General features: G+C 34.9%; 3 protein-coding genes and 1 non-coding gene across 9 annotated transcripts; 2 read left to right on the top strand and 2 right to left on the bottom strand.

Annotated features, from left to right (window-relative positions):
- The first annotated feature begins 837 nt into the window (after nucleotides 1-837).
- Nucleotides 838-3739, top strand: LOC132044902 (uncharacterized protein At4g28440-like). The gene is made up of 2 exons (XM_059435438.1): nucleotides 838-1321; nucleotides 3309-3739. Exons 1-2 carry the CDS (start codon nucleotides 1030-1032, stop codon nucleotides 3494-3496), a joined length of 480 nt encoding a protein of 159 aa, XP_059291421.1. The 5' UTR covers nucleotides 838-1029; the 3' UTR covers nucleotides 3497-3739.
- Nucleotides 3740-4168: 429 nt separating this feature from the next.
- On the bottom strand, nucleotides 4169-10822 carry LOC132044911 (protein NUCLEAR FUSION DEFECTIVE 6, mitochondrial-like). Of its 6 annotated transcripts, none has more exons than XM_059435469.1 (4): nucleotides 10532-10819; nucleotides 9793-9914; nucleotides 8484-8503; nucleotides 8047-8330 (listed from the first exon to the last, which is right to left on the bottom strand). In XM_059435469.1, the coding sequence occupies exons 1-3, from the start codon at nucleotides 10669-10671 to the stop codon at nucleotides 8496-8498; spliced, it is 270 nt and encodes an 89-aa protein (XP_059291452.1). In that variant the 5' UTR covers nucleotides 10672-10819; the 3' UTR covers nucleotides 8047-8330; nucleotides 8484-8495. The 6 variants fall into 6 exon arrangements, 5 of the variants coding, with proteins under 5 accessions (XP_059291430.1, XP_059291455.1, XP_059291436.1 ...); XR_009412307.1 differs by lacking the exon at nucleotides 8047-8330 and adding an exon at nucleotides 9129-9203 and having other exon boundaries at nucleotides 8337-8503; nucleotides 10532-10820; XM_059435447.1 differs by lacking the exons at nucleotides 8047-8330; nucleotides 8484-8503 and adding an exon at nucleotides 4169-4224 and having other exon boundaries at nucleotides 10532-10822.
- A 1814-nt stretch (nucleotides 10823-12636) lies between these two features.
- Nucleotides 12637-12709, top strand: TRNAR-CCU (transfer RNA arginine (anticodon CCU)). Its single transcript has one exon. It is a non-coding gene; the product is annotated as a tRNA-Arg (tRNA).
- Nucleotides 12710-13035: 326 nt separating this feature from the next.
- Nucleotides 13036-14752, bottom strand: LOC132048203 (uncharacterized). Its single transcript, XM_059439113.1, has 3 exons — nucleotides 14528-14752; nucleotides 13565-13735; nucleotides 13036-13447 (listed from the first exon to the last, which is right to left on the bottom strand). Exons 1-3 carry the CDS (start codon nucleotides 14540-14542, stop codon nucleotides 13184-13186), a joined length of 450 nt encoding a protein of 149 aa, XP_059295096.1. The 5' UTR covers nucleotides 14543-14752; the 3' UTR covers nucleotides 13036-13183.
- Between the last annotated feature and the right edge of the window lie 9493 nt (nucleotides 14753-24245).

Here is a 24245-nt window from a genome sequence, read left to right as displayed (position 1 = left end):
TCAAATGGCTTATAATTGTAATTACACCAACTTAGTATTATAAAATAATATTTAATAATAATTAAGCAATCAAAACTTTAAGGCTCTGGTAAGCCAAACAAATTTAATTATTTCCAAAAAAGTTGGGTATACCCAACTTTTTAGGACATTAACTTATAAAATTTCACTAAAATTTGTAAGATTTCACAAAAAGTACTTTTAAAAAAGCTAATCCAAACATCCTCTAAGTCATTTCAAATATTCCCTTCGACCTAATTCACGTATCTTTTGTATTTCTACTCATTCAATCAAGTTTTTTTTAGCGGTAATTTTTCATGTACATTTTAAATATTTTGAATTTGTTATGAGTGTGACCTTTTGCTACAAGAGTTGAACTTGGGAATCAAGTTTAGAAAGCTAAAAAGCTACAAGCAAGAATATGAATACATAGTGACTATAAAGCAAAAAATCCAAGGTGGTTCATATGTGATCATGCTTGCCTCATTATTATTAAAACGGTCAGGGCTCGTTTGGTACAAGGAAGAAGGATAAATAATCCCGAAATTATATTCGAGATGAATTTATCCCATGTTTGGTTGGGATAAAAGATGGTATAACTAATTCCGATATTAATTATCCCAAAATTATAGTGTTATTTTATCCCTATTGGAGAATGGAAATAACTTTGTCACTACGAGATAAGTTGTCACGATACATATTTCCAACCAAACGTCCCCTAAAGGTAAATATACCCTATTAAAATATCATAAATGAATGGTGAAGTGGTGAAACATATTAAAATATTAATTGAAATCAAAACCAAAAGTGCATCTTTAGAAGGACAAAAAAGAAAAACACCAAAAAGGGGCAATTGCCTTCTAGGCAGACCGAAACGACATCGTTTGTTTTCCTAACTTCAACGCCAGATACGGGAAACCACTCAGCCATCCCGTTCAAAACGTACACTCCATTTCCTCAAATTCCTAAAATCAACAGTTAGGGTTAGGGTTAGAACACCGAACAAATCAAACAATTTCGCTCATCCAAACAATGGCAACCAGATCTGGAAACCGACAACAGGCTAACACCGGTGGACCAAACACAGGTGCGAAACCAGCTATGAGAAAACCAGTATTCACCAAAGTGGATCAGTTGAAACCGGGAACAAGCGGTCATAATCTTACTGTTAAGATTGTGAATGCCAACACAGTTCTTAGTAAGAAACCTAGGAACCCATCATCGTTACGTGTTCCATCACGGCCACAACAGAACACTCGCATCGCTGAATGTCTTGTTGGTGATGAAACTGGATCTATCCTTCTAACTGCTCGTAACGATCAAGGTTCTTTATTCCCCTTTTATATGAATTTATGTTATCAACTTTTGTTTGCTATTATTTTTTCTGGTCTAAAAATTGGGCCTTTTTTGACATTTTTGTGATCTGTAGATTATGGTTTTTGTGATCGATAGTGAGATTGGAGGAGAATGGTTTGTGATTTGAGAATAAGAGTAATGTTTTGAAATGCAGTTATTAATGTATATATGTTTTAGGTGAGGGTCTATCAGAAACAGCCTCTCTATCCCCAAAAAGGTAGAGGTAAGGTCTGCGTACATCCTACCCTCCCCAGGCCTCACTTGTGGGATTACACTGGGTATGTTGTTTTTGTTGTTGTTTGTATGTTCTAGGGGATCTAAAAGTGTGTTTTTGAATGTTGTTTTATTTGAATCTGGATTTTTAATGGGTTAGTTTATCTACTTGAATCATTGTACCTATGTGAACCTTCATTTTCATGTGTCAGTTTTTTTGACCTGATCATTCTACTTATTAAAAAGAGTTTGTGTTGCTTAGTTTACTGACACGGGCTGTATTGGCATTTAGAGGAGAGAGGGATAAAATAGTGGTAAAGGCCTCCCACCTCCAACTATAAGATTGTGGTTTCGAGTCACCAGGGAGCAAAGTGGGAAATGCTAAATTGTTATGTTTGGACTTGTGGGTAGGTGGTTTGGGTGGTGAATTTTACCATATGAAACAAATGGGAGTTAACATTTTGTTACTTTACCAAAAAAAAAAAAAAATGGGAGTTAACATTTTGTTGAAGGAGTGGAGCATGATCTGTATGGCTTTCTTATATGAGTATGTGTCTGGCACAATCATTTTCCCACCTTGTAGAACCACTTCTTAGTTGTGGAATTATAACACAGTGTGTGATTTGAAGGCATTTCGGTTAAAAATCTCATTTCCATTTTTCTTGTTACTTTATTTTTCCAAAAAAAAAAAAAAAAAAAAAAATTGTCTAGCTGTCTGGATATACTTTTCATTTCTCACTAGTTTCCAAAAGGAAACTCCTTTAACCCTCCTTCCTACTACCCCCACTTGCTAATGAACCTTAGCCTTGTCGGTCCAGTGTCCTTTTCCACATGGTCAAATGCATTCATCTTTTGTATCTAGAAAGGATGCAACACCATGTGTGCAAGAACATTTTGTTCTTTTAGTGGTTTGGCTGCGTTATGCCTTGGCAGCTGCTTTATTGTGGTTTATGGTGCTGCTGGGTCTGAAAGAAGTAGAGAGGGTTGACTGTGGAGGTTAGGAATTGATTTTTGAGAGCATGGAGTAATCAGAGAGATTCTAGGAAGCCAATAGTCAAGGGTTTGTGTGGAGAGCGAGAAATGGGGAAGAAGTTAGATACGTATCTGGAAATTAGATGATTTCTTCTCCCATGCATAAAAGCATTTCCAATTCCTCATTCAAGTTGAAGTATTAGTAATCCTGTTGATTGTTAGAGTGAAGTTAAAATAACTTAGAAAGGTATTCATGGCTGTGTCTGTTCTATATAGTAGTCCAAGAGATATATAAGCATGAAGCTGCGGGCAGTGTTAGTATGAATATTGGTTGATTCTTAAGCTCGTTAAGGTAGTGGACTGGAATTATGCATCATGTAAATATGTCTTCTGCCATTTAATTTTATGATGTGATTTTGTTGAATCAGATTAACCTGATATTTAGTACAGAATCATTTTTTTATTACTAACTGGTTTTGTGGATTAATGGTGTTTTTCCTTCAGTCTTTTTCTTTTCCTTGTATTGTTTTTGTTTCTTTACAATTGAATAAAACTCATGATCAGATTTTCCCTCCCAAAGTGCCAAAAAGGAAAAAAGAAAAACGAAGAAGAAAATTTGTTGTCATAGCATTGACAAGCATTCCTCCATCCACTTCATGTGTTGTCGATGTACCCAAATATTTTTGGAGTTGTGGGTTTCCTTAATCTTGTTTTTTGCTCAGTTCAGAATGAGACTTCTTTGATGTGGTAACATCTTGACTTCTTTGCAGTTGATCTGATGAAGCCAGATGCCACAATCATACTTCGGAATGCAAAGATTGACATGTTTAAGGGCTCTATGAGGCTTGCGGTTGACAAATGGGGCCGTATTGAGGCCGCTGAGCCTGCAACTTTCGTGGTCAATGAAGAAAACAATTTATCCATGGTTGAGTACGAGTTGGTGAATGTCGAAGAATAGAAGTGGGTTTACATAACTAAGGGGGTGCTATTGGATAAATTTGCTTTTGTGGGTATCTGTTTTTGGTATACAAATCTCACTCAATAAATTAGTTGTTGCGTTGAAGATGCTTAACATGTGGTAGGTCCAATCTAATGTCAGTTCATTGTAAAAAGGATTCACCTTATTAAGAGTGTGTTAAGGTGGGGGTTACTTGTTATTAGTATTAAAATATATCTTGCTTTCAGTGCATTTCTTGATTCAGATTATGTTCTCCTAGCAATGGTAATGGGTTTCACCTCAGAACCATTTATTTGCATCCTTCATGAATCATAATACACCAATCTCAGAAACCCAAAACTTCATTAAGATTTCATAGTTGAGTACTCTTCACTTCTTAAACAACTACCCGATTTCGTTATGGTGATAATTTGTTGTTTGAAACTGATAAGGTTGTATTCCTCAGCATTAAGGATATGCTGGCTACCTCCAAAAAGTTACAGAGGATCCTAATAAATCTACAATTTGATCTACATCCTCTATGCATTGTTGTTTACACCAAGAAAAGAATACAATTCCATTCAACTTTCCGGATGGAATTGAATTTATCTTCAAAGCATCTATCATTTCACTCCCTCGACATGCAAGATGGTATAATCCTCCACTCTCACGTCTGGCTTTTGGTTCATCCCCTTCTCATCCAGCAACTTAGCATATCTGCTGTGTGTTCAAGCATGATCCAAGTAGTGCTAGTGAGGTTGAAGAAGAGAGTCCATAGTGGAGCAGTGAAGCTACAATGTAGGAACAAATTACAGAGAAAACATCTTAACAGCAGTAGCATTCCTTTCTTCGGAAGCACTTATGTGTGAGTCAAGATCTCTTTATCACCAACCATGTAATATATGGAGTATCTTTTTTTGTAATGGTTTTTAAAATGGCTGCCTCGCATTCTACGTGAGGGCCGATCCAGACAATTATTGAGGAGACTGTTCCAGACAAACTTCCCTCCCAGGCTCCCAGTGTTTTGAGGCACGAAAAATTCTTACTTGCATGATACGTACCCGGGTAAGCGGATCCACTAAGGCCCAAGGGAGTGTCACGCCACCCGCAAGCTTTGGTGAAAACGCTATGTATATATGTATATATTGATATAAAACGTTATGGATGTTTAGATTGCCACCCGGAGTAATAAACACACGATGGTGCCAGTGGCAAAGGGCTGAAGGAACCTCGTTGGTGATGAGAGATCGAGCCCCGCTTGCAGCATTTAATTAAATTTTTGGCTTGCTGACTAAATAGACAACATAGCAGCACACATACAGGGTAAACTCCACAAATTTAGGAACCTATTTCTATCAGTTATTTATTAATTCTTGACTCTTTTTCTCTCTTATTAATTATTTGCTTAAATATAAAATTTTAAACTATCATAAGTTTTATAGTCCAAAGAGCTTCTCTCTCCCATTGTGATAGTTAAACGGATTTTTCTTTGACCGCAATTTTTCATATGCCTTTTAAATATTTTAAAATGTCAATTATTGAGACTTATAGTACATTTTATATAGTTTTTAAATATGTAAATTTTATTTAAAAAATTAAAGATCCTATGTCCGAATTCACAGTCAAAATTAAAAAGTTTGACTCTCGAAATTCGAACAGTGCTACTAAATTGGGCCAGTGGGAGGATGTTTTTCGGTTCGATCAATTTGTCCAATATAAATTGAAAAAGCGGATAACCCGACCAGAATATAAATTAAAAAGATGAATAACCCGATCCGAAGCCCAAAATAATCAAACCGACCAAATATTTAATCTCTTGGATTAAAAAAAATAACTAAGGAACCTCCAATCACTCGAATCCGCCTCTCGTGTATAGTACGCATTAAACCGAACAATCACAAACTGTCATGAATGACACACATCACTTAAAAGGCATATGTTTTGCATTCATGGGGTAAGTACCGAGTGCGAAACTTTTTTCCATTAAGCACACTGATAAGTACTCTCGAAATATTCCTATCTGCTTGCTTGTTTAATTGACTCGATGACCCAAACCATACGCCATTCCAATGGGTCACAGTTTGAAGAAAGCTTGCACTGATTGATGGATATTGTACTTTCTGAAATTAATTGACTGGATTTTATTTGTTTTGACGTAGAACATCATACTGTATTTCTTTTATAAAGATTAGCCTTGTTTGGTTATTTCAACTTAATCAGCTATAGCATGCAGGAGAATAATTACTATTAAAGCGTTCTATGACAACAAAAACAGATTTTATTGCGAATCAGCCACAACTTCATTTAACAAAGTTATTTAACTTTATTTAGATAACATGGAGTTATTTAAAGCTCTTCGCCATTTTATAAAATCGGCTGATCTTATGTCAGTACAGACTACAGCATCATGTAGTGTGTGCACACCTACAAATTTCTACAAGTGGCGTCAGTATAGACTACAGCATCATGTAGTGTGTGCACACCTACAAATTTCTACAAGTGGCATGAGGGAGGGAGTTCTGTATACAAAATAATGATACACGTTTAACGAAATTAGTAATACGACGCATATTTACGTGGATCCTTCACTTGCCTCAATGTACCTGTGTCGAAGGAGTGTGATAAAGGAACAAATATTTCATACGGATTCTCCAAAGTAAACCAAAAAAGTAGCAAAACAGCTTGTCGTACCGTATTGGATACTTGCACCACCGTATCCATAATGTACCAATAAACAAATCCGTGCAATGTATAATGTTTACATTCTATTTTCCCATCCACATTAACCATACTACACTAGAACAACCTGATAACTAAATTTCGCATACTTCAAATGCCAGAGGAGAGAGCAGATTGTTTTGCCCTTATTATCCAACTCACTCTAGTCTCTACATTAGCACTCTTGGTTAACTTTTCTAGACCCCGTATGTTCGAACCCAAGCTGGGTATAATGTTTCTCCTTTTTCTAGACCCTTACTTTACTGGTGAAAACCACCAAATGGAAGATTAGGTATTGACATCCCAAAGAAAAGATCAAGATTCATCAGCAAAGGAGATCGGAACATGAAAACCTCTTTAAATGGGAAAAATAAGAAACTTCATTAAGCATCACTGCAGATGCTTGAATAGCTAAATATTCCACACAGCTCTGATACTCTTATCAGACTTAATTAAATTAGCAGACATCCATTTTATATAGAAAGAATTATATGCAGCTCTTTTTGGTAATGAAATCCTACTGTGTGCCAAGGGAAACAAAGATCATCATTTCACTCCAAAATACATCAAAAGATGACTCGAGCTCTAGTGTTACATTGTTCATCTAGATCCATTGGACTACGAAGACATGCACCGCATCCCAAAACATTTTAACAATCATCCATCTACAATGCAAGAAGAAAGGTAGCACTTAAGGAAGGCAGCAGAAATAACCAAGTAAGTTATCCATAAAACAACAATCGCAAATCGGTTTAGAACGGGTGGGGGCATCAAAGGAGCCTTAAGGGCAATTCATAGCATAAATAGGGAAGACCCAAGATCTTCAAGCTGAAAGGAAGTCAAACCGGTAATCACAACCCTAACCAAAGGAAAGCCAAAATCAAACGACCATAATTTTAACAACTCTTGGAATTTAACCTAAAAATACTGTGCAGCCACATTCTAGACATAAGTTTCTTGATTTGGCAATTGAAGTAAACCACGCACTAGAGCTTTCTCTAATGATTTACTTTCAAATAAGATTTAGTACCAATTAGTTCCTTTAGTTGTCTGGAACATTAGATATTCATCAAATTTTATATTTCAGACAGATGCACTTAGGGAATACCACCCAACTTCAAAATTAGCTCAGTCCAAGAACCCACATATTACATTCTTCAGATTTTGCATGCGTCCAGGGATGCGTATAACTCCTCGGACAAAACTTAGAACTTTCCACAGAGTTGGCAATATATAGCTAGTCAAAGATTAAATTTATATTATTTAAACTGGTATGATATTATAAATCTGAAACCTTGAGTTCTTCTAGTTTACCAATTTTTCTCGTATAGTCACAAGCTAGAAGCTTCGAAAGGAGTTGAACAAGTAAATACAACCAAATAAAAACTCCCAAAGAAGCCAGAATTTACTGGAACAGATAAAATGGGAAGATTAGAGTCAAAATCAAATGACAGTCACAGAAGAAAATATATATTTCTTCGTCAGAGCTCATACAGTACTCTATTTTCAGACATTCTCTCAGAGTGCATGGACATTAAACTTCGCTTGAACCCTCCGAAATTCATCATAGATCATCATTGCAATCTGATTAAATACCAAGTATTAGAATGACCCTAAGCATGATTAAACTAACAGTAAACTGAGAGAGGAACAAATTGTAAGCTAAGCAAGAATCAGCCTATCCAATTCAGCCTGGAGGTTTATTTAAGGCATTAACTCATCAACAATCAAATGATAGTATCTCCACATCAATCTATAATCAGGCAAGACCAGCAACTTGCAGCATAGATAACATTAGATGCTTCAAAGTTCAAACAATACTCCCAAGAAACTAAAATATGGTCAATATAATATCTTATCTAACACCACAAAAGATAAAATTATTAAGGCTTGTATAAAAGCATTTTTGAGACAAATTAAAGCTTTAACCGTCCCTCAGTATCTAATCACAATGAGCTTCCATAGGACTCCAATGTCTAGATACCAAATGATAATACAGTCCAACAGAAGCCAGAATTCACAGAAAGGAAAAAGTCCCAAGTTCTCATTCAGTACTCTACTTATCATTCGCTTAGACTGCATGGATATAAAACTTCGCTTGAACTCTCTGACATTCATCATACATCATCATTGCAATCTGATTAAATACCAAGTATTAGAATGATGCTGACAACTTAACAACTACAACTGAAAATTCAAAATTCGTATCTAAGCAACTTTTGGTCCCACAAACTATCTGATTCAGTTTTCTTGAAGCTTAATATGAAATTAACTCATCAACAATCAATACCGGCTGCATGATTCACAAATCTGCAAGAAATAGGTATTTCGATATCAATCTACAATCAGACAACACGAATCATATAAATGCACATTTCAAGTCCTAACACTATGTCAAAGTACATTCATATCTTTTTTTTTAGGAATGCAAGCTGAAGTCATAAAGACTAAAGGAGCTTCAGTTGGGAGTTAGATACTGCCGAAATTTCTTCAGAGATTTGAAGGGCCAAAAAGAAGTCAAAAGGCCAATAACACTACAGTATCAGATATTGCAACTCTAGCATATATAGAGGTCACTTCAATTTTCATTAAGTCACAGTACAACAATGAACAGCGTCAGCAATATTTATGATATGAATAGCTGCATCCTCACATCAACTTATTATCAAACAACAACTTTGTCTAGATACTTGGAAGGAGAGTAATGATTAAGTGGTTCTTCAACACTGAGAGAGAAAAAGAATGATCATGTAAACCCATAATGATCCTTTTTCTGCAGATACTAACATATTTTACTTGGAAAATTCAAAAGTTTTCAGCAAATACAAGCTTAATTTTTTAAAATCTTAGATGGGAGGTTCCTTATCAAACCTACGTGAAAAACAAAAAAACCAAAAAAAAAAAGAAGGAAAAAGAAAAAACTGCTACTAGTTACTTAAAACTCCAGCATAAGAAGATATTCGTATAACTTGAACTTCATTTCATGATCTTCATCTAGTCCTCTTTTGCCCTACAAGATCAAAGAATATGCATTGTTTACCTTTACTGGGGGAAAAAGGAAGTAACATATAGTTAAAACTATGGCTGATGCATAAGAATTGAAGTTAAAAAGTTTTAAAAAAATCGAATTTTCGCGATGAATAGAGTCCTTTGATGTTTCGAAGAAGAAGGTAAAATGAACATTCCTATAGAGTTTGGTATTAACAAAATAATTCAATTAAAACTATTGCTCAATACACATACTTTTCGTCCTTCACCACTTATTCTCTCGCACTGAACGGAGGGACCTGAAGGATCAAAAAACTTCTTTTGAAGTTCGAAGCTACAACAAAAATGCACATTTCACTATTGCTAAGCGCAACGTCATGCAAACAACTCTTTTATATATTGTCTAGCACTCGAATCAAAGGGTAAAACAGATAAAGAGAGAACATGAAAAGCTACAAATTTTAGCTTAGCGGCAAATCAAAACAGTCAAAATCTATACATAGTTGAAACCTAAGCAAACACAATTTAAGGCCATATAACTACACATTCACAGACAACATTTAATATAACGAAGCATAGATCAATATAAGAAGTGTAGAATGAAATAATACCTTCAAGAGTCCAACCATAACTCCTTGGAGTAGCAGAGAGCATTGAAGTCAGCAAAGCAGAAGCAGTAGCAGTGTGATAAGGAAGCATACTTTCCACCGCACAACTCATTTCCACAGGCGACCTAAAATATATATTACCAAATTCAAAAACTTCAATATAATATAACAACATTTAGCAATAAATACTCAATCAATCATGAACTATAAAAATTATACTCTGTCTATCCCTATCCCAATTTATGTGACACTTTTCGCTTATCAAGAGTCAAGTTGGCTAATTTTCAAAGCTAGTTGGAATAGATCAACTCAACAACAACAACAAACCCAGTGTAATCCCACAAGTGGGGTCTCGGGAGGTAGCGTGTAGGGGCGGAGCTAGCATAGAACTTGCGGGTTCGGCCAAACTCAGTAAATTTAGTTCAAACTCTGTATTTGTCTTTAAATATTCATTGCCAGTGTATAAATTGTTACTTTAGAACCTAGTAACTCAAAAGAATTAGAATCCCGAACCCACAATCTTCAAATCCTGGCTCTCAATATTTTAAAATTAAAATTTAGATATTCAAAAACTAAACTAAACGAAAAGTACAACAAGATAGCAATATTTTCTCATGTCATAATGATGAAAAAATACATTTTAAATTATTGGTCAAAGTTAACATAGTTTGAATCTAGAAAAGCGGAAAATGTCACATAAACTGGGACAGAGGGAATATAACATATGTGTTTAGTGCGTGACCTGAAAATGCGAGCAGTGAGGGGTTTTTGAGTGGGGATGCGAAAGGGAGAAGGAGCCGCCTTGGGCTTAGCACCGGCGGCAACTCTCGTAGCGGCTGTTCTGGCGGAGCGAAGGACTGACCTGGCGGCGAAACTGGCCATATTTTTGGATCGGGAGAGAGATGAGTTACTACACCGGCCAAGTGCTTAAAGGGCTTTGTTTGGGTTTTAGGTTCTCAGATTTTTCGGGGCCTTTCACCCTCTCTTTTTGTTCTAATGGATGAAAAGACCACAAAAGAAAGAGTAAATGGCACTCTAGGTCCACTAATTCTTTTTTTTTTTTTCAGAAAGAGAACAATAAGATTTAACTTAATTCAAGTTCTTTTTATCTATGTTTTATGAACAATATCAATTTAATTACGATTTTGTTTCAATCCTAAATAATACAATAATAAAAGAATTCATTTATATTAATTGTTAATGTTAATAACATTGTATATCATTAAAATATGAGTGAGTGAAGGGATTGTTAAATGTGGATAAAAAGCTTTTAATCCTTTTAATCTCTAGGCAAAAGACATAAATTGACCCCTAAATTATAACCCAAATGTCGATATCACACTTAAACTATACAGGTGACCTATTACACACCTGAACATCTCAAAAGTGAATTTAATACCACCTTTTGAGCTGATGTGGCACAAAAAAAAATTATAATTAAATAATAGGGGAGTGAGAATAAAATTAAAGCAAAAATAAATTTTAATTACTATAAAAAACTAATTCCCACCCCACCCCATCCTCTTCTCCTCCACCTCTTCTTCTTCATCCACAACCCGAACCATCCACACCTACACCCACCCCACCCTACCCCCACCGAAAAAATCCCCACACCTACCACCACCCCACCGAAAAAACTGAATTGAGGAACAAATCCTCCAATTCCTCCTCAAAATTCGTCCCACTTATACTCAAATTTGTCTAAGTTTAAGAAATAATACGTAACTACAATGAAGAAATTGCACGAATTTCCCTTCAAATGGACTAGTGTAAGGGAAAGGATATGGTGTTTCCGGTGGGATAAAAGAGATGGGGTGGGTGGGGTTATTTAGTGATAAAGAAGATATAATTATTGGAGGAGTGATGGTGGTGGTGGATAGAGAAGATGAAGAAGAAGAGGGGTTGGGGGGGGGGGGGGGTTTGAGGGATTATAAAATTTATATTTTACAATAAAAAAAAAGAAAAAAGAAATAAAATTTTAACTAAAAGAAAAGAAAAAGAATTTAAAAGAAATCTGATGTGGCGCTGACGTGGTGCTGACATGGCAGGAGAGTGTATTATACCTCCCCTTGTGCAACTGGTTATGTGTGCATCAGGATGGTATTGAATTCACATTTTAATTGTTTAGGTGTGTAATAGGTCGCCTGTATAGTTTAAGTGTGAAAATGATTTTTTGGGACAACTTTAAGGGTCAATTTATGTCTTTTGCCTAATCTCTACGTACTAACACTTTTTCAGATCACAAGAAAAGATAAGAATATCCTTCTTACACCTACTTTATATAATTGGAATGTGCCTCTCATACTTAATATTGCAAATTTTCATGAGTATTATGTTATTTGGTGTGTTTGCTCCCTCTCCTTTTATTTACTCGGAGAGTCTTACCTTATTTTTGGTTCTCCTTATAGTTTAGAAGAGCAATGACTTTAAAACCAAAATTCAGTATTCTTATCATACATGGAAAGTGATAGACCATTTGGCAATGTTATGCTATTACACCAAAAGTGTCTTTCATTGAAGAAAGAACTTTTCATAAAAGATATTGGATAATTTTCCAAGCTTGATAACTTAGGAAGATTGCCAGATGTATATTTTGGGCTGAACTTCAGCCATAAGAGCACTACTCTACATGCATTATTACTAGAGAGATTGTTAACGGTGCATTTAGTCAGTGAAGACAAACTTTTCAACAAGGAGGTTCGATTTCACTATATGTACATAAAAGTAATTGACCTTACCTATACAATGTGATTTTCTGGCTCCGCTCGAGTATAATTTCAAATTATGAGGGGGAAATTCCTACTACAACTCACTAATATATTAATGGAAGGGTAACTAAACAAAGAAGCGCCTGTAGCTCAGTGGATAGAGCGTCCGTTTCCTAAGCGGAAGGTCGTAGGTTCGACCCCTACCTGGCGCGTTTCAATTTTTTTTTGCTCATTATTCCTGGCTGATGATTTTTCATTTATTACAATCCCGGTTCCTGTCTCTTTCTTGTTTTTTGTCATTAGTGTAAGTCAAATTACAAGTCGTTAATCGGTTGGTAAAAATGGCACTATTTAGTTTATCAATGGTCCTGATTTGGTTAATAAAACTGGTTAGACTTTTTTGGCATTGAGCATCAATACTTATTGATCAAAATGTCGGCAGGTTTAGAAGGGGGTAGTACTTGATCCTTAAGCCATAGGAAGTAACCATAGGAAACTGTTGTTTACAATTGCATGGGAGTTTAAACCAAATACAAAATGGGAACTATTGTGTGTTATTTTATTCACTGAGTACAATTTTATTAGCAAAATACAAAGAAGAGAACATAAGAAAAACAGAATTGACACAGCAACATCACTAGTGTCTCAATCATTTTAGTGACTTGCCTTAAACATTTGTGGAAAACTCAATTTTTAGGTGAGTGTGAGTTACTCTTACTACGACTCATCTTCTCTAACACATTATGTAGCAATGGAACACAAAGTTTCGGTGACATATTTTCCCCTTCCTGTCCCTTGTAATCCCCTGACTTTGATCTTCTAGCAGAAACATTCTCATTTTTCTCACAATTAACTCTGTTTGAAATTTCCAATTTTCCTCTGTTTGCTGTTTTGATACCGATAAGTCGGCCTAGAGATACACTTTGATCTTGGAAGAAAGACATTGTGGACTGAAAAAATCCCAGAAAGTAACATTAATATCTGTTGATGCATGTGGTGCATTCACTGTCTTCGAATCGAACTGTATATATAGTTAAACTTCTATGAAATTATTAAAGCAAAATTACCTCAGTGTCAAGATTGGAGGATGAAAAAGATGAGAAACTTTGGGAAGATACATATAAACGGTATGCAGCTTCTCCTGCTGCAGCTGTTACAACCTGAGATCTCTCAGACACTCTTAGCCTTATGTTCATGTTTTCGAGCCCAAGTGGCCATCCACTAGGTACCTCATGCTCCTGAAAACACCATATTAATCAATTAACTGCGTCTCACTCTCAAATTAGTTGGGGTCAGCTAAATAATCCTCTATCCATTTTGCTTTATTCAAGTCTATTTCATGAACTCGGGAAGATACATATTACTTCATAATAGCAAAAAATGTGAAAGCACAACCTGATCCACCTCTCCCTGCAAACAAGAAATCGATATCTCCGCTCCTTTGTTTACTCAAGATCATAGGCGGATTTAGGAAAGGTACAATATCATACGCGAATTTAGGACAGGTTCTGCGGGTTCAACTACTCATTACTTTCAACTTGAACTATGTGTATATATATATTATATATATATATATATATATATATATATATATTATTAAAAGAAAAAGACTTGAAATGTATACATGTAATAAGAGGAAAACTTATTATGAATCCACTGAATCTAATTTTGAATTCGCGTCTGCTCAAGATTGGTGATCTATCATAGAAGAACAGTTAGTAAATCTTGAATGCAGTTCATCAAGAATGACTCAATCAAATTTGTCACTGCAAAAAAGTCATAAACAAATGGATACAGGACATCACACTACCCCCAAACCCCCACCTCACAACTTCCATAAGGAAACCAAAACATTAGTAACATACTCTAGAGGTTTGTTCTGAATCAGCAAACCAAGAGTTTTCAAGATTATACACCAACGAAATACTAGTAATAACTTTAGACTTTGAATACTAATTTCTAAAACAAACAAAATTCATTCAGAAGACTATATGCAATGAACAAGACCGGTGCAATATATATGTACTTACCTGTGTTACAACCATGGCTGAAGAATTAAGAGGGTTTCTCTAGAGATGTATGAAGAAGATGATGATGAATATATATCATTAAAGAGGGACAGCAAAAAGACTTTATTTGGAAGGAGCAAGGCACTAAAATCCAAGCTTAAGTAAAAAAGAAAGAGAGGAGTCTTTATGGAGTCTTTATTACAATCTTCATATTCTTTCCTGAATCAATTGGGCAGTTGGATGATCTTTCCATGGCCCCACTCAAGAGTTGAGCTTTTATATCTGAGTTACACGCGGGGTCCCGTCATGTACGCTCTCTATATGAATACGATGAGTAGTACTAGGATTTATGACGTCAGAAACAGTTTGAGTATAGTTTTAGATCTGGTCCAAGACGAACTGTGATAAGAAATTTATAAAAATTATTTGACTTTGGAATATGGTACAAGAGTTCCTGGATCAGAAACTTAAAAGGGTTCAAAGCAGGGGTGAATCTCCTGATTTGGGGAAGATTAGTGCGCTATTACGAAGATGTGAACTCAAGATAGTATAAATTTAACGGTTCAATCTTTAGTTTTTTATCATTGAACTCATTATATCTAAGTGCTCAAAATTAATAATGACTCTCTTTCTGAACGTATAATACATTTTATGTTTATTCGAAAAGTCATTTTAATTCAACTAGTATATTTATCAAACAATCCGAAGTGAGTCGTTCCTTCTTGTTATGGGTCGAAATCAAATAAGTAAATAATTAGATGTCAGTTCTTAATAAGAATTTAAGTTTCCCGTTTAATAAGATAAAGAATGGTGCACCTTGAGAGATGAGTTTAAATCGTGTGCATTTGATAGGTTAGCAGTTCAAGAAATTATATGTCGCTTACTAATTACTGCGACAACTTGAAAACTATGGTGGTTGAATATAATTATATAATGCAGGTTGCTACTTCATTTTCAGCTTTCATCCTCTGCAAAGTATGTACTAACAGATTTTGCTATTCTTTCATATCACATTGAGCTTGATATCCTACTCAATACAACCTCCAAAGACATTTTACAGTCTTAATCAATAAGGAAAGCTTTTGTCTGAACTATCATTTATCTTTTTCTTAAATGTCTAGCTGGAGCAGTAAGCCATCTCACCTCGAATGAATATAATATAAAAAACGCCAAAAACGCCAACAAAGATTTACATTTTAGGAAGGCTATTTAATCCTCCAAATCAATAGTCACACACCATAATTCTACACCCACGCACACGTGCAAGCCATAAGTATTTGATTGAATAATGAAAAGGGGTTTCAGCCAAACTTTTGGTGGCTAGGCTATCATTTGTCTAATCCTTCTCTTCTTCTTCACTAAGACCTGCATTACGATTCCTTCCTCCAAATTTCAAGTGACATAATAGCAAACCATATACCAAATTAATAGTAAGCCGTGGCGCACAAAACTATATATAATAGCAAACTATATATATATATATTGAAAATACTCGGTCTTTAGAAATATATGTTCCCAAATAGTGTTTCTGGCTAGAGGTACTTTCAAATTATTTAAGCAACTAGCTCCTTAAGTTTGGGCTCTGTGACAGTTTACAGGGCACTTTCATCACAGTGGCTAAACATGAAAACATCTCTAACTGAAATCATTTCTAACTTTTAGGTCTAAAAGTACGTAGTTCGAAACTTCCAAGAAGTGAGTTTATTTTATTTCTAAATTTTCAACATTTATCAAATATTTTAATAAATGTTGTCATGTGTAACTATTTCAATTTGCAGCTTATGTTGTGTATAATATATTAGAAAGATCAGGCTCTCGACTTCTTTTTCTTTCACACTCTTTTCGGTTTAGTAGTGTTCACTGACTTGATTAATTTAAGTTTACGTCTGATAAGTTCCCTAAAGTACTTACTAGTAAAATGCAGAAAAACCTTAATCATCTCACCGCATTCGTTAATATTGATTCGATGAAAAATGGAATCTCTACAATAACTGGAGAATTTTAGTTAGTTAGCTACCTGAACTTTTACCTTATTGGTGAGGATTCGACTTCTCGCCTTATAATCATCTCCCCATTTCCCCTACCCCATATTTTCTTTTTTTATTATTTTAAATCTCTACAATAACTAAGATGTGACGTTGTTGAGGCCGACAAGTGTCAATGGTGAAATAGGGTCGATGTTATGTGGCTTCAAGATTGACTCTACCGACAATTTCACCGCATCAACTGCTAATCCTAATTCCCAACTCACACGGCACTCCAACTCTTCTCTCATTCATTTATCAACTAATTATTATTTAGGTGACGAGTGTCAGTCTAGGACCCTTACGTTTACCATACTATATACATCCATAGTTTGATAATTGTGTGGCGTTATACACTCTCCCAATCCTAATTTATATTTGCATAAAGTGATGCAAAAAATCAATGAAAATTACTAGTAAAATATCAGTTTATTTGACTTTCAAATAACAGAAGGTATATTTTTCAAGTAGAAGGAATTATTACTATCTTTTGTCTATGATCAGTAAAATTGACTAAGAAGGGTAAGTGGATGACTTAAAATTCATTAAAAGTCCTCCATATTTTGTACTCAAAGTGTATGTCATAATCATTAAAGAGTCCTATCCACCCACTTAATTAATTCTTGGAAAAATTGGGAGGGGCATGAATTTACGGGAAAATTGTGGGCTTCTCTTTTCTACTAGTTGATACTCCATTTGATTACATAAGTCTATGTAAGAATGAAATCAGTAGTCCTCTTTGCAATGAGTGGAAATTGCATCGTTGAAGAAAATTCCAACTTCTGGATTGTCCTTTTCATCGGAAGACTAGATGTTTAATTGACTAGCATCATGTGTGACTTCTTTTTTTTTTTTTTTTTTTTTCATTTAAATAATTTTTCATGAAACACATTGTTATGTTATTCCCTTTGTTTATACGGTATACCCATGGATTTCATTTTGTATGATGGTGACTAAGACGCAAAATTCAAAATAGTAACTTGTAACCTTAGAAGAAGGAAAGCAATTTTCTGTGACTTTTAGTAAAGTTCTGTGATGCTATCACTGTAAATAAGTTAAAAGATTTTGGATCTATACCAGTCGGCAGTCGCATTTATAGACCGAACTGTAAGGACTATGGAGTAACAATTTCTGAAAAGAACAGTTGACGAACTAAGCAAACTGAACTTATATTTCATTTTTTTGCGCGGAGTGCCCTTCTTTTGGGGTGGTCTTTAAATTTTGCCCCTCATATTTGAAATCTTTAAATTTTCTTATTTCTTCTGGCTAAAACCCATAGGTTCGTGTCAACCCACGCGGATCAAAAAATTTAAAAAAAAAAAAATTAGCAAAGCGTAGTTTAAATTTCGCTTATGCCCCAACGCATACACTTGTCAAGGAATTACCAAAGTTATGCTGGACCAAGATACTTATGCCTTGTAAGGGGACTTAGCACCAGTATCTTGGGTCCGCATAACTTTGATAATTCCTTCACAAGTTTATGCTTGGATCCAAGATAAAAGTTTATGTGTTAAGTCGCAATTTATGTGTTAGGAATGAAAACAAGAGGCACGATAAAATCTTCATAGTCCGTGGGATCCGATGAAATATTTGTAAATGTAGTATGCATGCCTTCAAGTTTGCTAGATATTCCATCTCTCAAAATGTTATGAAATACTTGAAGAGCTTTCCGGAGATTTTGCTTTAGATCCCGTAAAAAACATCATTAGTTGGTCATTTCTTTTTCTTGGACCTTACATTATTTGATATGCCAACTTTAAAAGGGATTATCTCTCGTGTCAATGACATTTATTACACCGATTTTATCAATGTATATCTTTGGTTTACGGGGCTACTAGTTTGCGCTTCTCGTTGTTGGACCTACAATGGTTGAACTTCAACTTCGGCAGGGAATAATTGCATTATAGTTTTTAGGCATTTTGTTTCACTAATCGATTTTATCTCTGGTTGTTGTTCCAATCTCGTGCTTGTTGATTGAACCGAATAGTTATACGGACCGGCATAACTTTGAAGAATTACCAAAGTTATGGACCGCATACTTATGCCTTATGGGAAGACTTGGCATAAGTATCTGGTCCGCATAACTTTGATAATTCCTTCACAAAGTTATGCGCGGGGGCATACTTTTAATGGGCAAACTTTTATGCGGATCCGCATAACTTTGTGAAGGAATTATCAAAGTTATGGGACCCGATACTTATGCCAAGTCCGCCCACAAGGCATAAGTATCTTTCGGCTCCGCATAACTTTGGTAATTCCTTCACAAAGGTATGCGTTGGCGGCATAGCGAAATTTAAACCGCCTTGCGATTTTTTTTTTTAAATTTTGATCGCGCGTGGGTTCGAACCTGGAACCTATGGTTGTTGCAAATTACGCAAATTTAAACATTTCAAATATGAGGGGCAAAATTTAAAGACCACCCCAAAAGAAGGGCAATTCTGCGAATTGCCCCTTATATTTCAATTTCAATTGAATACCTTGGATCTAGGCCCATATTTAAGTGCATTATAGCCCAGCTCAATGTCATCCATTTGGATCTAGGCCCATTCCCTCGATAGTCTTTGCGGTTGGATTCAAACTCAACGTTCCCTGTTCCTTTTTCTTTCCTTATAAAATTCCTAGAAATTTATCAATAAAGTTTCCCTCATGTAATGAAAACTGAAAAGAGATCCTCATAAGTTTAAGTTTATAATTAAATATTGAAATCTTCTAAGCGATACACTAACTTATTACCTGATATTTAAATCTATATTCTCAAGAAGTACGATGGCGTTTATGCAAGTATAGGAATTCTTTGGTTTTTGCATTGTTCTAAGAGGACGTTGTAATAAAAAAATGAAGAAGCAAACGCCCCAAGCATATTCCTTATGAATGATTATAATATAGACATTGATGGAGAATAATGATAATGATGGACGAAATGAGTTAATACGAACGAGTTAAAACACAACATTTTGAGTCAATAACGCACATGTCATGACCCAACCCTTCAAACTTTTGTTATGGATCGTATATTATAGCATGTTCAATATAAAATCATCTTTTTTCGTTTTCTGTAACTAACAAATCAAATTTAAACGTGTATGAAATTGTAAAGAGACCTTTTTCTATTATTTGACAAAGTCATTTAGTTCATGTATTAATATGAGTTGTGCCCAGATGACCCATTAATGAGTTATTCCCAACTCAACCTGTCCAATTCTAGACGGGTTGTACAGGTTACACTTATATGAAGTTATGAACTAAATTTGGTATCTCTGATCGTGGCTATGGATTTTTTGTCCGCCAAAGAAAATGACAAATTCAAAATAAACCCAAAATAAGGAAAAATATATATTCGAAGAATGGATGAAGGACAAATAGTAAACATTTCAGCAGGGTAGGATAATTTTTTTTTTTTTTAAAGATTTGGTTGGTTAGTGAAATCTTTCCCATGGTACATTATCATAATTCGTAAGAAGAAAACAAAGTACTAAGAGGAGAGTAAACATCATATTAGTCAGTTCTCAGGACCACTCATTTCACATGTTTCTGAATTATTGAATTATAAATGGTTAAAATAACTGCAATCCCCTAGCTAGAAAATAACAAAATAAAATATATATACAATTTGCAATATTATTTCTAGGCTGATAGATCATTTTCTTTTGACCCACTGATTTTCTACGTCTTCAGTAAAGACGAAAAATGAATGTCTGTTGACAGCAAAATATTCTTTACTATAACTATAAGCTTCGAGAAATTTGAAGGAAAAAAAAAAGATCACTAAGATAATGTTAAGGACACTCCTCTCTTTCATGACCCCTCTCCCCTTACTATTTTGTTTTGATTTTATATCATCCAAAAAACTACATTGTCTTTTGTTATAGATGTTTTCTTGGGTTCAATATTATGCTTAAAATTTTCTCATTTACTTTGAGGAACCACAGAATATTCAAGATTATAAGTTGACTGATCTCATTGTCAAAACAACAAATCTATTTTTATTTTTTGGGATTATGGGATAGGCACGTGAATATATATGGGGAAGACAAATATAGAAAAAGGGAGATTTGTTTTTTTGTGTGTGTGATTCAAATCTAGTGGTTCAATGTGACCATTCCCACAATAATTGCAAAATTTTCCTTCAAGATTATATTCCTGTTAATTATTACGATTTTCTTACAAAACTTTAAAATTTTGTCACCATTATCACTTCAAAAATTGGACAATTCAGTAGTGGAACACTTAAAAGATGAGAATCTTATAAGTTATAAGTAGCTCAGTTGGTTGGTTATATGAACTTTCACCTTGTTGGCCAGGGTTCAATTCCCCACCTTGTAATCCCCTCCCCGTTTTCCTTTCCCCTATCCCCATTTAGGAAAAAAAAAACACTTAAAGATAGGGACTGTCATAATGTCATTCATGGATAACATTAAGTGTAAACAATTTTCTATCTAAATGATATATCCTCCTTAAATAGTGGGACTCATAATCTTAAAAATAAGATATAGTAAGTAAAAGTGACTTGGCAATGTAAATTTTTTACCGTGACGATGTATATAACTTAAATTCAAGAAAATTAACTAGTGCTTGGAAGATATAAAGTGTGTCACATGTATTAATTAAGTTATAAAGAAGATATTTGATTACTAGATAAACAATGTCAAGTTGGAGCTGGTTGCCGTGGATGAGTTTTTTGCAGGTCAAAGTAGATGGGAGTGATGATTATAGCGAAATTGATATTTTATGCATCAACCACACATCACATGCACTTTCCATATTTTCAGAATTTAATTTCCATACTCCTAAAACATAATGAGTACTGGCAATGAGTTCTGATGTTACCCAGTTTGGATCAAAGCCTACTTTTGTAAGGAAATTTATTTTTTCTTATCACTCAGTAGCTACTAGCAAAAATTTAACTGCACCGAGTGTTTTTAACCAAACCTAATAGATGTATGACACGTGTTTGAGCATATATAACTATCACTCACCTACGATTATTAATGTATATTTTAGATATTTATTAAATCCGTTAATTATTATCAGTTAAATTAATTTGATGTAACATTTGATGCGGCTACGTATTTAACTTTATAAGTAGCCCATATACCTTAGCTTTCTCTTCACAACTAACCCCATGCACCTATATCCCATAGGCTTACCTAATACTCAAGTTACATTAAATTTGTTCCAATCGTCAATAAATGTGGTAGTTATTTATTTTCTCTTCAATTGTTTCTCTTGCAGGAGAATCACATGTTCTCGAGTCTGATGTTGCGCTCATTCCATGCAAAAAGAACTAGAACAACTTCTTCTTCCTGATGACCTTTGAGGACAGACAGTATTTTTCGGTTTATCCCCTCAAAGTCTTCAATTGTGGCATTGTTAGAAAATCTTATTCTTGGCATGATGAGGTCACATAATTTTATTTGAATGATTAGGAACTCCTAATGTCAAAGCTAGCTGCTTCATCCCATACGAGCAAGGTACAAACGTTGAAGAACATAGTACAGCACTTGCTATGCACATTGGTTAGTAAGGATGACATTGTTCTAGCAATACCATCACTACACATGACAGACGGTGTGATAAATAATATTGCACATTATCTTCTTAATTAACTATGTAGAGCTTCTTAATTACTCCCTTCTCCCAAATTAACCGTCACTCTAGCTCAAAAGAATTATCCCAAAATAATTATTATTTCGAACTATATCCTTAATTGCAAAATATTTAAGATGAGTTCAATTTAATTTTATCAATTAGGAGTAATTTAGTAATTTCTAGTAACCTGTATTTTATTGTCTTTTAATGAACATGAAAAGAGCTAAAGCGATTGTTAAAATGGAACAAGGGAATATATTAGTTATTTTAAAACAATTTCGCTCTACTAGTACTACGTTTCTTCACTAGACATATTCACAACTTTTAAATTATGGAAAACCGAATATTATTTCCTTAATATTTCTCTTCTTCGAATGCAGACTCATAGAGATATGCCCACAAGAATTTATGATACCAAAGTTGGGAAGTTCCAAATTCATGTTGGGGTTTGTTTTCAAACACATGACTACAAGGGATTCGAGATAATTCTTCACAAAATTTCATAATTAATTTGACCAAGAAGAGCTCACTTTAGACCGTTCTGTTTTATATCTCCCAATGGTTTGCTTGACAAATCATCAAGATCAAATTATGTGGTTTATCATAATTTCTTTTGAATTTTACTTGTATACTCCGACCCTATAAATAATCTTTATTCTATTAGATCAATTTAATCTATCATAGAGCCCGTTTGGATTGGCTTGTAAGTTGCTTATAAGCTGTTTTTAGCTTTTCATTTTTTTGCGCGGAGTGCCCTTCTTTTGGGGTGGTCTTTAAATTTTGCCCCTCATATTTGTTGTCTTTAAATTATGCCCTCATATTGCCGGCCTTTAATTTTTGCCCTTCGCATTGCAACTTTGAGCTTTCGCAAATAATGAGGTTCGAGTTCGAACCCCCGCTCAAGCATAAATTAAAAAAAAAAATCGCAAGACAAGGTTTGGGTCGCGTGTGTGCCGGACCCGGATACTTTTTGTTAAGGAATTACACATTTTACGGACCGGCATACTCATGCCTTATGGGCAGACTTGGCATAAGTATGCCGAGTCCGGCATAACTTTGATAATTCCTTCACAAAGTTATGCCGGTGGGGGTATACTTTTAATGGGCAAACTTTTATGCTCGGGACCGGCATAACTTTGTGAAGGAATTATCAAAGTTATGCCTGGACTGCGATACTTTATCCAAGTCCGCCATAAGGCATAAGTATCACGGTCCAAGATAACTTTGGTAATTCCTTCACAAAGTTATGCCTAAAGTGGGGGCATACTTTTAATGGGCAAACTTAACTTTTGAATGAATTATCAAAGTTATACGACCAAGATACTTATGCCAAGTCTCCGCCCATAAGGCATAAGTATGCCGGGTCCGGCATAACTTTGGTAATTCCTTCACAAGTGTATGCCGTTGGGGGCATAGCGAAATTTAAACTTGCCTTGCGAATTTTTTTTTAAAATTTTGACTGCGCGTGGGTTCGAACCTGGAACCTATGGGTTTTAGCCGAAGGGCAAAATTTAAAGATTTCAAATATGAGGGGCAAAATTTAAAGACCACCCCAAACGAAGGGCAATTCGAGGCTTTTTTGAGTGTTTGGTGGCGACTTAAAGTCATTTTGTCTTAAAATAAGCCCAAAAAATTAATTGGCCGATTAACTTAGCTTATCCAAAGCGACTTATAGTTTTTCCACTTATAAGTTCTTTTTTAAGCCCATCCAAACAGGCTCATAATTTGCTTTATTTCTTAGGCAACTAATTGTTACACCTCGCATTTTGTGCGTATTCGGAAAAATTGAAAATACTTCGGAACGTTAAGAAATAAGGCTTTGCTTGGGTTTTTCTTAATGTGCATGTGATGTCTAAGAAAATATGGACGTGGACATATTAAGGAAGGTTAAGGACAATATAATGAATTGATCTTGCTTGGGATATAAGTTGGTTGTGAAACTTTGGATGTGGAAATATTGGAAAAGTCTAAGGGCAAAATTGGAATGTCGGAAAATGGTTTCATGAATTACCAAAATGTGGAGCAAACAAAATTGGGCTTGGAAATTTGCAAGACAAATTAAAAAAAATTTGGCCCAACCCAAGGAGGGTGGCCGGCCATGGCATGGAAATTTAATTTAATTCCAT

Source organism: Lycium ferocissimum, chromosome 2, assembly GCF_029784015.1.
Source record: "Lycium ferocissimum isolate CSIRO_LF1 chromosome 2, AGI_CSIRO_Lferr_CH_V1, whole genome shotgun sequence".
In the NCBI taxonomy this organism is placed as follows: Eukaryota; Viridiplantae; Streptophyta; class Magnoliopsida; order Solanales; family Solanaceae; genus Lycium; species Lycium ferocissimum.
Note: the sequence above shows the minus strand (reverse complement) of the source record. Positions and strands in the feature narration are given on the sequence as shown.

Coding starts and splice junctions, on each gene's coding strand:
- LOC132044911 (XM_059435447.1), bottom strand. CDS start 10,671: ATGGCCAGTTTCGCCGCCAGGTCAGTCCTTCGCTCCGCCAGAACAGCC. Junction 9,915..10,531: donor CTCACTGCTCGCATTTTCAG/GTCACGCACTAA, acceptor TATATATTTTAG/GTCGCCTGTGGAAATGAGTT. Junction 4,225..9,792: donor TTATGGTTGGACTCTTGAAG/GTATTATTTCAT, acceptor CAACCTCACTAG/CACTACTTGGATCATGCTTG.
- LOC132044902 (XM_059435438.1), top strand. CDS start 1,030: ATGGCAACCAGATCTGGAAACCGACAACAGGCTAACACCGGTGGACCA. Junction 1,322..3,308: donor AACTGCTCGTAACGATCAAG/GTTCTTTATTCC, acceptor ACTTCTTTGCAG/TTGATCTGATGAAGCCAGAT.
- LOC132048203 (XM_059439113.1), bottom strand. Junction 13,448..13,564: donor CCTCCAATCTTGACACTGAG/GTAATTTTGCTT, acceptor GGATTTTTTCAG/TCCACAATGTCTTTCTTCCA.